The 14,953-nt window shown below is 41.4% G+C and overlaps 1 protein-coding gene across 2 annotated transcripts; it reads left to right on the top strand.

Annotated features, from left to right (window-relative positions):
- Positions 1-1,345: 1,345 nt before the first annotated feature.
- On the top strand, positions 1,346-14,356 carry TCN1 (transcobalamin 1). Of its 2 annotated transcripts, none has more exons than XM_044912192.1 (9): positions 1,346-1,479; positions 4,608-4,787; positions 5,882-6,022; positions 7,138-7,293; positions 8,563-8,753; positions 11,091-11,280; positions 12,271-12,457; positions 13,722-13,840; positions 14,147-14,356. In XM_044912192.1, the coding sequence occupies exons 1-9, from the start codon at positions 1,401-1,403 to the stop codon at positions 14,206-14,208; spliced, it is 1,305 nt and encodes a 434-aa protein (XP_044768127.1). In that variant the 5' UTR covers positions 1,346-1,400; the 3' UTR covers positions 14,209-14,356. The 2 variants fall into 2 exon arrangements, with proteins under 2 accessions (XP_044768127.1, XP_044768128.1); XM_044912193.1 differs by lacking the exon at positions 1,346-1,479 and adding an exon at positions 2,385-2,433.
- Positions 14,357-14,953: the final 597 nt, after the last annotated feature.

The following is a 14,953-nucleotide window of genomic DNA, read 5'->3' as shown; positions in this document are numbered from 1 at the left end:
GTGTCACCTGACTGCTGTTGGGTCCTCAGTTGGGTCTGCAAACCACAAGTCTATTATCAGGTGCATGATAGTCCTGGCTCCTGCTGGGTCACTGGACAGATGCCTGCATGGGCAGTACTTTCCCTGAACCACAGCTGAGAGGGGATGGAGCCAGGTTACAGGGTCACTTCAGGATCCATAGTTGGACCAAGGTCAACCAGCCTGCTTCCTAGGCACTGATGGGTGTGTCTCCTGCTAGGTCCCTGGGTGGGCAAGATTGCTCCCAGACCACAGCTGATGCTGGAGCCAGATCACAGTGCTTCAGGCTCCACAGCCCTAAACGTCAGCAGGCCTATCACCCAAGGCTCAGGTGGGCATGATTCCTTCCAGGTCCCTTGGCTGATGGTGCTATTTGCAGGACCAATGCTAACCAGAGCTACAGCCAAATCCACAAGGGGATGAGGCTGTTTTCTGGTCTGTATCCAGGACCATGGTCAGTGAGCCCGGCTCTTCAGGGTGCAAAAGGGAAAAGGACAGGCCAGGAAGAACAATTAGAGTTGGTAAATTCTGTGCTTTAGCTTTTATGAATACAAGTCTTTTTTCTTTGGTATGCCTTTTCAATACAGCTCTCCTTGGTGGCTCCACTGAGGTGTCTCACCTCCTACTTGGAACCCAAAGCTCCCACATAGAAACTTGTGTCCATGGATGGCTGCTAAAATGATTGTTTCTGTGGGGGACTATGAGCAGGGGACCTCCTATTCCACCATCTTGCTGACCCATAACAAACATTTTAAGGCTAAAATGATAGTATTCTCTAACAGTTATTGGACGACCTATGATAGACAATACTTCTCACATGGAGCTTGTAAAATCTTTCCTGGAAAAGCAAAAATCCACATTTGATATATATCTCTGTGGCGTTCCTCCTGGGCTATGAAACTCTCAGGGTTTCAGAAGAAAATCATACATCAAAAACCACTATGCCAAAGATCCTCAGGTGCCAGTCTCCCCCATCTTGCCTGGTTCAATTTAGTCCTACAACTTCTACTTCCATTTTTATACGTTTTAAGCCCTTTCCCATCAAATCTAATGTTTCAAGAGACATAATAAAACACCAGCAAAGTGGAATGGAAAACAGGGACATTTAATTTATTCTCATTGGGCTGAAGGCAAGTAAGGAATGTGAATCCTAAAGTTTGGGACAGGAAACAAAGAACATTATTTCCTCTTCCTCTTTCAAGTCTTCTTCCTGGTTTATCACAATTCTTGGACAAATACATTTGACCACACCCCGATATTGCACAATATTTGCCTGAGTGAAAGAGGCTGAGGCAAGCTAAAGGAGGAGCTCTCATTACCCTCTGCCATCACCCAATAAAGAGCCAGACAAGCTCTCACCATTACAGAACACTGTTGGAGAGATGAGACAATCCCACCAGCTGCCCCTAGTGGGGCTCCTCTTGTTTTCTCTTATTCCAAGACAACAATGTGAAATCTGTGGTGAGTATGCGTTGAGCTAAAATTACTCTTGGTGTGATAGTCTTCTAAAGTCTACTGACAGGGAACTTGTTTAGAGTGACCTGAAGAAAGACCCTATTTCAGTTCTATTTGTGGTTGGACTCTATGAGTAATGTAAAATGTGGCAGGACATGGTGAGGAAAGTTCCATAATGTATGTCATTTTAAGAGGGATTGTAGATGCAATGCTAACTTGCCTAACTGTTCTTCCTATATGGAGATTTTCTCCACCATAGCAACCCTACCAAGCAACTGTCTATTCTTCTTCATTTTCAATGATAGAATACTCATGATCCTAGAAATTTTTCAAGATCATAGAAAGTTTTCTTTTGAATTTGAGATGCAATCTATTTTTTTGAAGTTCAACCCATAGGTTTTGGGTTAACCCCTTATAACTACACAGAAAAAAAAATAGTGTTAATAATCCCTCTCTTGTCATTATTTTTTTTTTAAAGATTTTATTTATTTGCGAGAGAAAGAATGAGAGACAGAGAGCATGAGAGGGAGGAGGGTCAGAGGGAGAAGCAGACTCCCCGCCGAGCAGGGAGCCCGATGTGGGACTCGATCCCAGGACTCCAGGATCATGACCCGAGCCGAAGGCAGCCGCTTAACCAACTGAGCCACCCAGGCGCCCCCCTCTCTTGTCATTATTGACCTCTCTTGTCATTATTGAGTTTAGATGTTCCAAGCTACATGTCTCCCTCCCTCCAACTCTTCTCCACAGGACACAGGTATAAGCTCATCTCCTCTGGGTATAGGATACTGAGATTGTGTGATTCTATTAAAAAATACTAAGTAGGAGAAAGAAAAATTGGTTCCCCCTTACTAGCTGAATGATCTAATGTTCCTGAATTTCTTTAGCTTCATCCATAAGTTGAAGAGAATTGGGGAAAGGTGTTGAAGCAAGTGATGTCATGAAGCCTGGTATAGATCTCAGGTGCATTATTTCTCTTTTTTATGTCCTTACCCTGGAATTGAGCTTAAACGTAGTCCAAAGATGACTATGTGGTGCCATTGGTGGCTACATGCTCCTGGTATTCTGAAGCCAACAAGAAGAGGTCAACACCACAATAGAAAGACTTGTATTCACACAAGCCAAAGCACAAACTCTGCCAACTCTAATTTCTTTTCCTGGCCTGTCATTTCTTTTGTTGTATCCTAAGAATAGAGGGTCTCTGTGGAGGTTTTGAAGTTTAATTCATTGTATAAAATATTTAGCTTTGTCTTTAATGGTCAAGGAAACTAATGAGTGGTTGACCAGGAACTGAAAAGTCTGTTTCTACTGAACTGGATGCTTCCACAAAATCTCAGCCATGACTCAACAATTGTCCAATTGTTCTTGTAATAAACCAGGACTGTTCTACAACCACTGGTTCAGATCTCCCTGACTCTCTTTTAAAGAGAAGAAAGCTGGAGGGCATCTGGCTGACTCAGTCAGTAGAGCACATGACTCTTGATCTCGGGGTGGTGATTCTGAGCCCCACATTGGGAGTAGAGAACTCACATTGCCTCAGTTCTCTAAATATAGTGATAGAAACTCCAGCTGAGCTAAAAGTGATAATATGTTTGGTATTTTACAGTTTATTAAGTGACTCCTTGTCCAATATCTATAAAATAGGTGTTAATATCCACAATTTATTTTTTTAAATATTTTATTTATTTATTTGACAGAGAGAGAGATAGCAAGAGCAGGAACACAAGCAGGGGGAGTGGGAGAGGGAGAAGCAGGCTTCCCGCCGAGCAGGGAGCCTGATGCGGGGCTCAATCCCAGGACCCCAGGATCATGACATGAGCCGAAGACAGAAGCTTAACAACTGAGCCACCGAGGCACCCCTATCCACAATTTTAAAATGGGGAAACTGAAGGTCAGGAAAGTTACATAAGACACCCATAGTGATAAGTTAAGTACCACAGAATCCAGCCAAGGTCTGATTGAACGCAGGGCTCATGCTGTTCTCAGTAACCTAATAACCCAAGAGATAATCCAGAGATGGGTAGGTTTTTTCTTGCTTGGGAGTGTTAACAAAGTACATTTTTTTTAAATTTTTGTTTATTTATTTTTATTATGTTATGTGAGTCACGATTCAGTACATCATTAGCTTTTGATGTAATGTTCAGTGATTCATTATTTGCGTATAACACCCAGTGCTCATTACAACATGTGCCCTATTTTACAGAGACAGAAAGCAACCATGAGCAGGGGGAGGGGCAGAAGGAGAAAGAGAGAAAGAATCTCAAGCAGACTCTAAGCTGAGCACAGAGCCCAACCCAGGGATCAATCCCACCACCCTGAGATCATGACCTGAACTGAAATCAAGAGTTGGCTGCTCAACCAATTGGGACACTCAGGTGCCCTGAACAAAGTACATTTAAAAATGTTTTAAGTGGTCACTAATTCTTCTAATTTTCCTCTAGTTCTTGGGGTCTCTGGACTCTCTTTTTACTTCCACAGTAGAATGTGACTCTCCCTATCCTTTCTCCTGAGATTTGGACATGATGTAGGCTAAGACTAGAGGGTTTTCTGAAAGGTGCATGGTACTGAATAATGATCTTGATGCCAGGTCGGTTGGGCAACCAGACAATTCAGCTTTGGGGTCAATCACCACTGAAACATAGAACTGTTGCGTTGTTTCCCTCAATATTAATCTGATTGATTTAGAAGATGGAGGAAGGAAAGAACTCAATCCAGGAAGTAGAAAGGACTGGGACTCAGAAGACATGTATTGTAGTCTCCATTAAGCCTTCAATTAAGGAGGTTTTTTTTTTTGTTGTTTTTTTAAAGGACATCCTGGTCAGGACTCATCCTCAAAATTAGTGAATGATACTAGATCTTCCAGGCAAGACTGATGTTCTGTCAGGACACATTAGCTGAAACAGCTGTTAAAACATAGAAACATTTCCATGCTGGTTGGTAAAGGAGTAATACCTGACATAGCAGAGACTCCAGACCCACCTTTGTACTGTTCCAGCAACTTAGCCAGTGACCACTGGATTGCTCTGTCTGTGCCATATCTGTTACTAAACATTTTAATACCAACCCCATTGCTAGTGTTCCTGTTCCTTAATATTTTCTTAATGTATATTTCTTATCTCCTCCTTCCCATGCCACAGAGGTAAGCAAGGAATACTATACTACTCTAAACCCTCTGATAAGCACAATGATCAATTCAAAATATACCAAAGGAATCCATGCTGCCAATGTCCTGCTGTCCCTCAGACTTGGTGGGATCCTGAACCCAAACCAAGAACAACAGCTGATCCAACAAATCAATACTGCTGTGGAAAATAAAAGTGAGTACCTACATCTCCGGAAAATTTAGAAGAAGACTTACCTATCCATAAAGATTCTCTCCAGCCACAGATCTTTGGACAAAATCGTGTGTCCAAAGTCTCCCTGCTACATCTATCCTAGCTGTATAAAACTTGAGGGGACAGAAAGGTACCTCAAAACATCACATCTGTGCCATTTACTCTATGTCTAGGCCTTACTTGAGTCCTGAAAAACATTTCCTTCAAAAGGATAAGCAAAAGAAATTAAAGACTCTCATTCACTAACACTATTATATAAGCTAGCTGAGTTGACAACCAGACAAGGATGTGACCCACACATAAGAAACCTGACAATAGCAAGGGAATCACAGGGAAATAGAGATGAGGACTGGGGTTTTTTGTTTGTTTTTCTCTCTGTTTTTGTTTTGTTTTGTTTAGAGAGGGAGAGGGGGAACAGATGGGAGAAAAAGAGAGAGAATCTTAAGCAGGCTCCATGCTCAGCATTCAGAGCCAAATGTGGGGCTCAATTCCACAACCCTGAGACCATGACCTGAGCCAAAATCAAGAGTCAGACACTTAACCAACTGAGCCACCCAGGCACCCCTGATGAGGACTGGGGTTGAGTGCAGGCTCCCCCCTGAGTCCTTCATGTCAATACTGAGCCTTAGCTTTCTAAGTGAAATAAGGGGAAAATTAAGCCACCACTACCTACCTCACAATATTATTTTAAGAATTAAGAGAAGCCTGAGAATTTTGATGTTCTATAAGGCAGAACATCTAAGTCAATTATTACTATCTTGGCAAGATGGCACCCACAGAGAATAAATCCCCAGGTTTTATTATCTATTTTTTTTCTTTTAAAATTTTTATAAGGATTGTGTGATTCCAAAAACATCTCATGATTGCATGGGGAAGACTCAGATCTAGGCATTTATACAGCACTGCTAGAAAAGTCTCTGCTTTGGGAATAAATAAGAGAACAGTAAAATACTGGTATAGAGTGGAAAAAAAGAGAGAATTGACAGGCAATGTAAGTCACAAGAAATACAGGAGGCCAAAAAAAAAGAAAAATCACAAGCATGTACCTCATTAAACTTGAATACTTTTCTTTTCAGAGCCATCTTTAACCTCGGGACAGCTTGCGTTGGCTATACTGGCTTTGGGAGCATGTAAAGGGCCTGATGGAATTTCTATAAATTATTCTGAACTCGTCGGAGACCTAGAAAATAAATTCCAAGCAGAAATTAAAAATATGGGTGAGAATCAAATGTTCAGATACCCTGGACAACCTTATCTTCTCCTCCACTGGTTCAGAACTAAATGAAGTTTCCCTTCAGTCTTTCCTTCTCCTCTTCATTCTACTCATCCCACATATCTTTGCAGATCACTTTCCCTTCTTCCCTCCTTCAACATGTGTCTTGAATTTTCTTTTTTTTAAAAGATTTTGATTTTTATTTATTTGACAGAGAGAGAGCGCACACACACAGGGGGAGTGGTAGGCAGAGGGAGAGGGAGAAGCAGGCTCCTTGCTCATCAGGGAGCCTGATGCAAGGCTCAGTCATGACCCTGGATCATGATCTGAGCCGAAGGCAGACACCTAACCAACTGAGCCACCCAGGCACCACAGTGTCTTGAATTTTCCTTTCAAATAAGTTCAAATGAGCACCGACTCTACATCAACCTTACAAATGATGATGCACACACACGTGTACACACACACAAACACGCACACACACGACACTGTTCTCTTGTTCTCTAGATCCTTGGTTTTTAGACAAATAATGAAATACACCAGAAATAGCTGAGCAACACAAGACACTATGTCAGAAGTACCAAAGCATATGATACTAGTAGAAGAACGAAAGCCAAAAGTACTTTATCACTGGGAAAAACAGGCTGACCATGACAGCTGCTATGGGGTGCATTGTTTTTATTTCAACACCCACCCACTATTTATCCTATTATTCATTAAGCCTGTCTGATCCCATCTTCTTTTGAGATGGCCTCTACTTCTATTCCACTTACAGTTTGAACACATTACCATTGAAAGTGCAAGAGGTTTGGGGTGGGGGTGGGGAGGAATCTGTGTTCTAGTCCTAGTTCTGTAACCACCTGAGTATCAGAATGGTATTTTAATCTCTTTAGTGCTGAGTCTCCTTTGTTATAAAATGAAAGGAATTGAGTTCAATTTGGTGGCTCTTAACAGCCTTCACATTTCTCAGATTTGCTGATTCTATGAGCGATCCTCCCCCCTCTATTACTCACCCTTCTTAAATGTAAAGAAATTCAAGCAAAGCAAGTAGGAAGAGTTTGAAAATTTATTACTCCAGTATTATTTCCATGAGTAAGGTATTTCTTTCCTTTCTGACAGAAGACCATGATGGTAATCCACTGACTAACTACTACCAGCTCAGCCTGGACATTTTGGCCTTGTGTCTATTCAGTGGGAATTACTCAATCACTGAGGTTACTAAAATCTTGGATCCTGAAAGTAAAAATTACTATTTTCATGAACAGTTCTCAGTAGGTGAGTCATTACACCCAATTCCCTTGGCATAGAGGACACAGTCCCTGGTAAGTCTTTTCCTTTGAGTTTTTCCACCAGTAAATACATTGACTTTTTTTTTTTAATCCTCTTTACCCTAGCAATCATGGAAGAGAATTTTCTTTTTGAGAAGAGTGGATATTGGGGGGCATTTAAACATCTTTCTAGATGTGTACTATAGTAGAAAGATCCAGTTGCTACCTTACCGTTCTTTGAATTATATAATCAATGGATGTTAATCTTTGACCTTATTTTACCCATCTGTAAAATAAGGATAGACTGTGAGAATCTTCATATAAGACATTTTAGGAAGTATAAGTATTAGAGAAAGGAAAACAGTGGAATTCACTTATCTTAACTTTGCCTCTTTCTCAAATTTATTGGGACCTTTTGCATGTGTGGGCTTACAAGGACAACACAACCTCTCCAGGACAAGGCCCAATATTTTGAACAATAAAGTCTGTATCTCCAATAGAGAAAACTAGAAATTTTCTCCTGGGTCAGCTTACACATCCCAAAAGAAGCCCCCTCTAGACAGCTAGTATTGTTGCTCAGCCCTATGGCTCCAGATACACAAGCTCATCTTCCTCCAAGAAATCTGAAAATCACCACTCAGTATCTCTATAACAAGGAGAATGTGAGATTTCTTTCTATGTGAAGGGGAAGGTATCATATGTAAAGAATGTCAGGGAAACAAATAACAAGCCAGAAGAAGACCTTATCCTCCCTTCTTCCAATCTCTTGTTTCATCCTCCCCCTTAAGAAGCTTTATTGGAAAATAATTCTCTTAAGTGCTACTTTCTAATCAGCCTAATGGAAACATTGGAACATGGCAAAGACATATTTTATTTGGGGTATCACACTGACTTACCTCAATTCCTTTGCCAATTTGGCTGAGAGATGAAAAAAATGAAAACAACCAAGATGTAGAAGTGGAATACTGTTCATGTGTATGCACCTGCAAATCCATACATGTTTCTATGACCAACAGGTGAGTTATTGAGTTTGAGGTATGGGGTTACTCAACATAAGAAATGGATCTTGAAATATTTGAGTGGTTAGTGCTGGAGGGATGATTGCTATATCTTCAAATCCTTCTCTCCCATCATCAACTAGCATGACCAATCTTCCCAGTTTGCCCAGATCTGTCCCTCTTTTAGCAATGAAAATCCTACATACCAGGAGACCCCTCAGTCCAAGGCAAACTGGAATGATTGGTCACCCTATCACCAATGTTTTGCTTCCTGGCAGATACCGGCGCGATGGCTGTCCTGGCTCTGATCTGTGTGAAAAGAAGTATAACAAGTGGGCAGAACAAAATAGATACATCGGATTTAGAGAATATTGATAATCATATAGAGTCACTGATAGCTAAGATTCTGTCTCAGAAAACAGAAAATGGTCTCCTTGGAAACATATATAGTACAGGAGAAGCTATGCAGGTAAGTCAGAGGGTAAAACAGGAGACAGAGGAGCGAGTCATGAAGGAAAGAAATAGCTTTCTTCTTGGCCCCCTAAGATATTACCCATTCTGTTTCCTGTACTAACTGTTTTGATGTGATTCCGCTCCCCTGACAGAAATGTATTCTCCTCACCTTCAATCCTTACCTCTCCATGTCCAATGCTTCCATGAAGCTTTTCCTGACTACAGCTTTTTTACGAAATTCGAGAGTCCACTACAACCTACTATGTTATTCTATCAAATGTAATCTCACAGTTTACCATATACCAGCATTTGGTGCTTGCCTCTTACCTCCCAAATTAGATTAATGTTGTCCAAGTAATAAGAGGCAGTGCCAGTAATACCAGCTAGTCTTTATTGCCATGCTCATTAACACATACAACAACCCAGTGAGGAAAATATTATTACTTCCATTTCCCAGAATGAGAGCATGAGTCATGGAGCATCAGTAACTTGCCTGACATTACAAAGCCAGAAAGTGATTCAGATGGGGATGGAAACAAAACAGCTGGTATCCAAACTCACACCCAACACCAACACCTACTCTGTCCTGTATATGTTCCTTGAAGTCTGGGGCTTTATTCGTGCATATTCACTGATTTACTCAACTCTAAGGGGTAGATACAAGAAGAGACAAAGGAAAATTCATAGAAAAAAATTCACTGAGTCTTTAGTATGAGTAGGAATCTGCCAGCCACCCCAGGATGAGAGGGCTTCCTGGGGAGAGAGAGGACAATAAAGACAAATGCCAGAGGTACAGAAGAACATAACGTATTTTAGGAAGATCAAGGTGTTCAATGGGGCCAGCGCAGGGCCTTGGGGAAAATTACCAGAAGAAGCTGGGGTGTAATCACACAGGTTGTTTTTACTGTTGGTGCTGGTGAGGCTGTTGCCTTCTTGCTGAGTTTGGACTTCATAAAACAGTGGTTGTCCGGGGCGCCTGGGTGGCTCAGTTGGTTAAGCGACTGCCTTCGGCTCAGGTCATGATCCTGGAGTCCCGGGATCGAGTCCCGCATCGGGTACCCTGCTCGGCAGGGAGTCGGCTTCTCCCTCTGACCCTCCTCCCTCTCATGCTCTCTGTCTCTCATTCTCTCTCTCGCAAATAAATAAAATCTTAAAAAAAACAACAACAACAAAAAAACAGTGGTTGCCCATTCTGGCTCCAAGTTTGAATCACCTGGAGGAGCTTTTGGGAAACACTAAAGTTTAGACTCCACACCAGAAACTCAGAGGTGGAGCATGGGCCTTGGTCTGGTTTCAAAACTGTGTAAGTGATGTTAATTTACAGCAGGCTTGAGAGCTGCTTGCCTACAAGACAGTTTTTAAGAGGAAATTAAATATGATCCTTTTTTTTAATATCCCACAAATGCTTGTGACAGCCTGGTTAACTTAAAGGATCTTCTGAAGAAAATGAAAGGAGGAACTGTCCTTCCCTGAGAAACTACAGAATGATGTCTGCAGGCCCAGCCCATTTTAGTCCTTGTCTTACTCTGATACCCTCCTAACTTCTACCCCATCATGCTGTCCCCTCCAGTTTACATCTGCTGCTTGGATAGTTTCTATACAAGAATCTATTGGACTCCCCATTGTCAAGGAAATAATGTCAGACACCTCACCCTGAAGCTTGAGGATCCACCAATGTGACCCAACCTCATTCTCAAGCCTGTTTTTTTTACAATCACCCTGAGTCTCCCCTGTATACCAGCCTCCCAGGCCGGGAGGAATCCTCTGAGGATTTTGCTAAAATATAGAGTGTTACCACGGGCAGGCCATGCCCTGGCCGCACCTATCTTAGCACGCTTGATCACATGGTTCCCTCTGGGTATGGTACTCCTCCCCTCATGTCCCCTACTGAAATGCCTATATACTGTCCAGACCTACCTCAAGTACTGCCTCTCCACAAAGGCTTTCTTCAGGGTCACTAAATGTTTATGTGTTCCTCCTCTTCTGAAACACCATGGCACTAGATGCTTCTCTTAAGGCATTCACCTTAGGGGCTTCTTTATGATCGTTAACAGCAATTATCAAGTGTCTCCTATGGGACAGGTATTGTTCCAGTGTTAAGGCTACAAGAATGAATAGGTAGAGAAAGTCTGTTCTCATTGAAGCCATTATCGGTTGTGTTCTTAAGCAATTCCCCACCTCCCCCCAAACTAGTTTATAAATTTCTTGGTGGCAGGAAAGGTATCCTAGTTGTCCAAGGTGCTTCCCCTGTGGTCAATGACCCATAAATATTTACTGAATTCTTTAGATATAGGCTTTTCCCTTATTTGATGTTTCCGTAGTTCATTCTCATTCCCTCTCTCTCACACATTAGGCTCTCTTTGTCTCATCAGACTATTACAATAAAAGTCAATGGGTTTGCCAGAAAACACGGGATACAGTGCTCACAGAAATTTCTCAAGGAGCATTTCGTATGCCAACTGCTGCAGCTCAGATCTTACCAGCCCTGATGGGAAAGACCTACTTGGATGTTAATAAAGACTCTTCTTGTGTCTATGGCTCAGGTAGAGTACTAAAGAGCATATTACCCAAAGCATGCGAGACCAAGTTGTCCTTAGGGACCAAAAGTGACCAGATAAACCACTAAAGCATAACAATTCTCAGATAGAACTCGGTCCTCCATGTGTCACCAGTGATTATAACCACCTGAGGATTTGTTCTTAACAGGGTAGTAGGTGTTGTTCTTGGTTCAAACATTGGGTAGACTTGTTTCAATGATGTCTATCTCCAAAGGCATGTTTTCTCATGGCCAGCTAGACAGATGTTCTGAGCATCATTCCCATTCTAAGCAAAGTATGGTGTCTCTGACTCTCACTCATAGTGAGTAAGCCCTCGGGGAGCTCAGAGGAATATGGGAGGAATATGGCAGTGTCATAAGAAAATTATGGCATGAATCATTTATTCAAATAACTGATTTTTCAACTAGGGATGAAAGAAGACTTGATTTTTATCTTTGCTCATTCCTGGTTCAGCCACTTTCAGGTTTAGGGACCTCAAAAAAAATGTTAATCCCTAAACTTCAGTTTACTAATATAAAAAAATGCAAATGATAATAGTATCTAACGTTGGTTTTTGTAAGGACTGAATAAGATAAGCCATGTAAAATGATTAGTACAGTGCCTGGCACTTAATGTGTTTTCAATAAATGTTAAGAAATAAAAAAGGCATCCAAAAAAAAGGGAAGCATTATTGTATGCAATACAATAGCAAAACAAAACAAAACAACCACCAACAACAAAGCCCCCAAAACTCAGGAGCCTCTGTGAGAAACAGGAGACAGGGCAACTGAATTGCTTAAACAGCTGGGAGTGGAGCCAAACACACTCATTTACAAACTGGTGCATATCTGGTTTAGTCACATGAGAGATCTGCCCCTTGGTTGATGATTCTTGCTCCTTAGAGGCCCGAGAGAGGGGTTGGATGGGTATGCAAACTCAAACACCACTTTTATTATTCTGAATAGTAATTCTTCTCTGCTTTTCTGTCTCTGCCAGGTAACTTCAACATCTCCACTCAGGATCCTATATCAGTGACACCTGCTGTTTCAGCCTCACAAATCAAAGTAAATTACTCTGTGGTAATCAATAATGCAAAAGATCGCATTGTGGTCTCTGTGGCAGATGGTTCTGTCTTCCTAGATGTGATGGAACAAGCTCAGAAAGAAAATGCAACTCTATTTAGGTATGTCTGTATGTAACCTAAGGTGAAGGTATTTGGTGATTTTTGAAAGACTCAGTAAGAATACATAAGCACCTGAATACAAAGTACATTCGAAACACTTCTTTATTGGTACTTTGCTGTCCATCCACATCTCATGGCAGGGATTTAAAAAAAGGTCAGACTTTTCATCTTCTAGCACATGTAGGTATTAAATTAATATTCACTTAGTGGGTGAATAAGTCCCAAGGATCTCTCCTCTGTCAGTAAAATTCCTTCAACAAATAGAACCTCTCAGGTCAATCATTTTGTGTTTAGAACACTGGGTCATTATTATTGAATCATTGACCCCTGTGAAAATCAGATGAGTGCAGTGGATGCTGATCCCAGACAGGCGGACATACACACAAAACTTGTCCTTTAAATCAGAGGTTTCACAAATTCTTCTCCATGCTCCCACCCCTTTCAGATTCATGGACCCCTAGATTAAGTTTTCCTGGCCTAAAGAGGTCAAATATTAAAATTAAGATATTGACTTTGCCTCCTAAAGGTATGGTTCATTTGACTCCCTAAATCTAATCAGCAATTATTTGTCCAATAACATGATGTAAGATTCCATAAAGAAAATTACATATATGCATATATGTGTGTGTATGTATGTAGTGTTATATATATATATATATAATATAGGAATTAATACTATATATACACATACTAATATACACACATTATATATGGAAATATTATAAAGGTTGCTTTCAAGGGCTCCCAGGAAGTCAGAGAAATGTGACCAGGGAATGTGAAACAGACATTGACCATGTCACTTTTTAATAAAGACAGCAGGAAATATTTAATTGTTCTTTCCTTTTCTTCTTTCCTAAGAGAAAACCTACTAATTTATGTTGCCTATAGGACATGAGGTTAACATTTTCTTGTGCTGCTTTAGTATCTTCAACAGTGACTATCTTGGGATAGAAGATTAGTAGTTGTTGACTACAGAGTATCTACTCTGAAGGGGAGGCAGGGGCAGAAAGAGGCATCATTCCTCTCATTTAGCATAGATTGTGGAGTGCCTGCATCAGAATCTCGTGGAGTGTTTATGACACATGCAGATTCCTAGTCCCCGCCCAGACCTACAAAATCAAAGTATCTGAGGATAGGGTCAGGAAATCTGCTTTTTTTGATAACTGCTTCAAATGATTCTTAGGTACATTGAAGTTTGAGAAATGCCCATTAAGGTTGCCTTTGAAAATTCTAAGTTTCTGTAACTCATTTATTGTCCCCACAGTTTCACAGTGGAGGAGAGCTCATGGGGCCCCTACATCACCACTGTTCAGGGCATAAAGGCCAACAATAATGACAGAACCTACTGGGAGCTCCTGAGCAATGGTGAACACCTGAGCCAAGGTAAGGGAGAGAGTGCTAGAAAGCCCCACAGAGTGACAATGCCCCAAACATCCAGATGTGAGGGTGTGAGCTTTGGTGGGGAATGGGCCCAGGCATTGGGAAAGTGAGACTCTTGCTTTCAGCTCAGGCCATGATCTCAGGGTTGTGAGATCAAGCCCCTTGTAGGGCTCCACACTCAGTGGGGAGTCTGCCTGAAATTCTCTCCCTCTCCTTCTGCCCCTCCCCCTGCTCCTGCTCTCTTTCTCTCTAAAATAAATAAGTCATTTAAAAAAATCATTTGACCCACTTCTCGTTCTTCCTTTTCAGGAGTTGGTAGTTATGTTGTCCATGCAGGAGATGATTTGGAGGTTCGTTGGAGCACATACTAATAAATTCGAACCTCCCTCAGCTGGATCAAATCATTTGCAGTGGACTTGCAGGCAGACATTGGCCTCATGCCATCCTTTTCACTCATCTCAGTTTCAACAGAGGGTCAATAACCTCCCCTTCTCTCTTTGTGTGTTCAATAAAAGATCAACAGCAATACAAAAAGTGCATGTTCTAATCATTTCAGTTTAAAGGGTGATTATTGATAGAGGGACGACCACTGTGGGAAGAGGGAAGGGAAAAGAGATTAGACCACGTGTGTAAGCTGATTTCTACTCAAGGTTTGACTGCTAACTGTGTGAGTGAACTTGGGCAGTGGGTGAGAATGGAGATAAGGTTCTAGATCTAATGTTGAAGCAGCAGCCAATGAGATCAGGTAGAAAATCTGTAGGGAGACAGCTCTCTGAGGCCCAGATGTAAGGGACAAACTGAGTGGGCATATTGAAGTCCACTTAGAAAGGCAGTGAGTAGAGATAAATACTGCTCTGGAGAAAGACAGAAAGATGAGGCTTCTACACAAAAGGTCAGTCCATAAAGTCTCAGGAATAATATCATCCCCTCCTCCAGCTATCTCCCTTGGGGTCCATTTGTTGTTCCTCCACATGTATTTTCCTTTTATTTCCCCTTAAAATCACTCTGATATTTATATCATCAAAATACACATGCAGAAAAACTCATCTTTGATGTTCATTTCAGTAGAATTCACATTTAAAATATATATATATTAAATCAGGGGCACCTAGGGGT

Source organism: Neomonachus schauinslandi, unplaced genomic scaffold (genome assembly GCF_002201575.2).
Source record: "Neomonachus schauinslandi unplaced genomic scaffold, ASM220157v2 HiC_scaffold_375, whole genome shotgun sequence".
In the NCBI taxonomy this organism is placed as follows: Eukaryota; Metazoa; Chordata; class Mammalia; order Carnivora; family Phocidae; genus Neomonachus; species Neomonachus schauinslandi.
The sequence above is the reverse complement of the archived record's forward strand: the minus strand, read 5'-3'. Positions and strand labels throughout refer to the sequence as shown.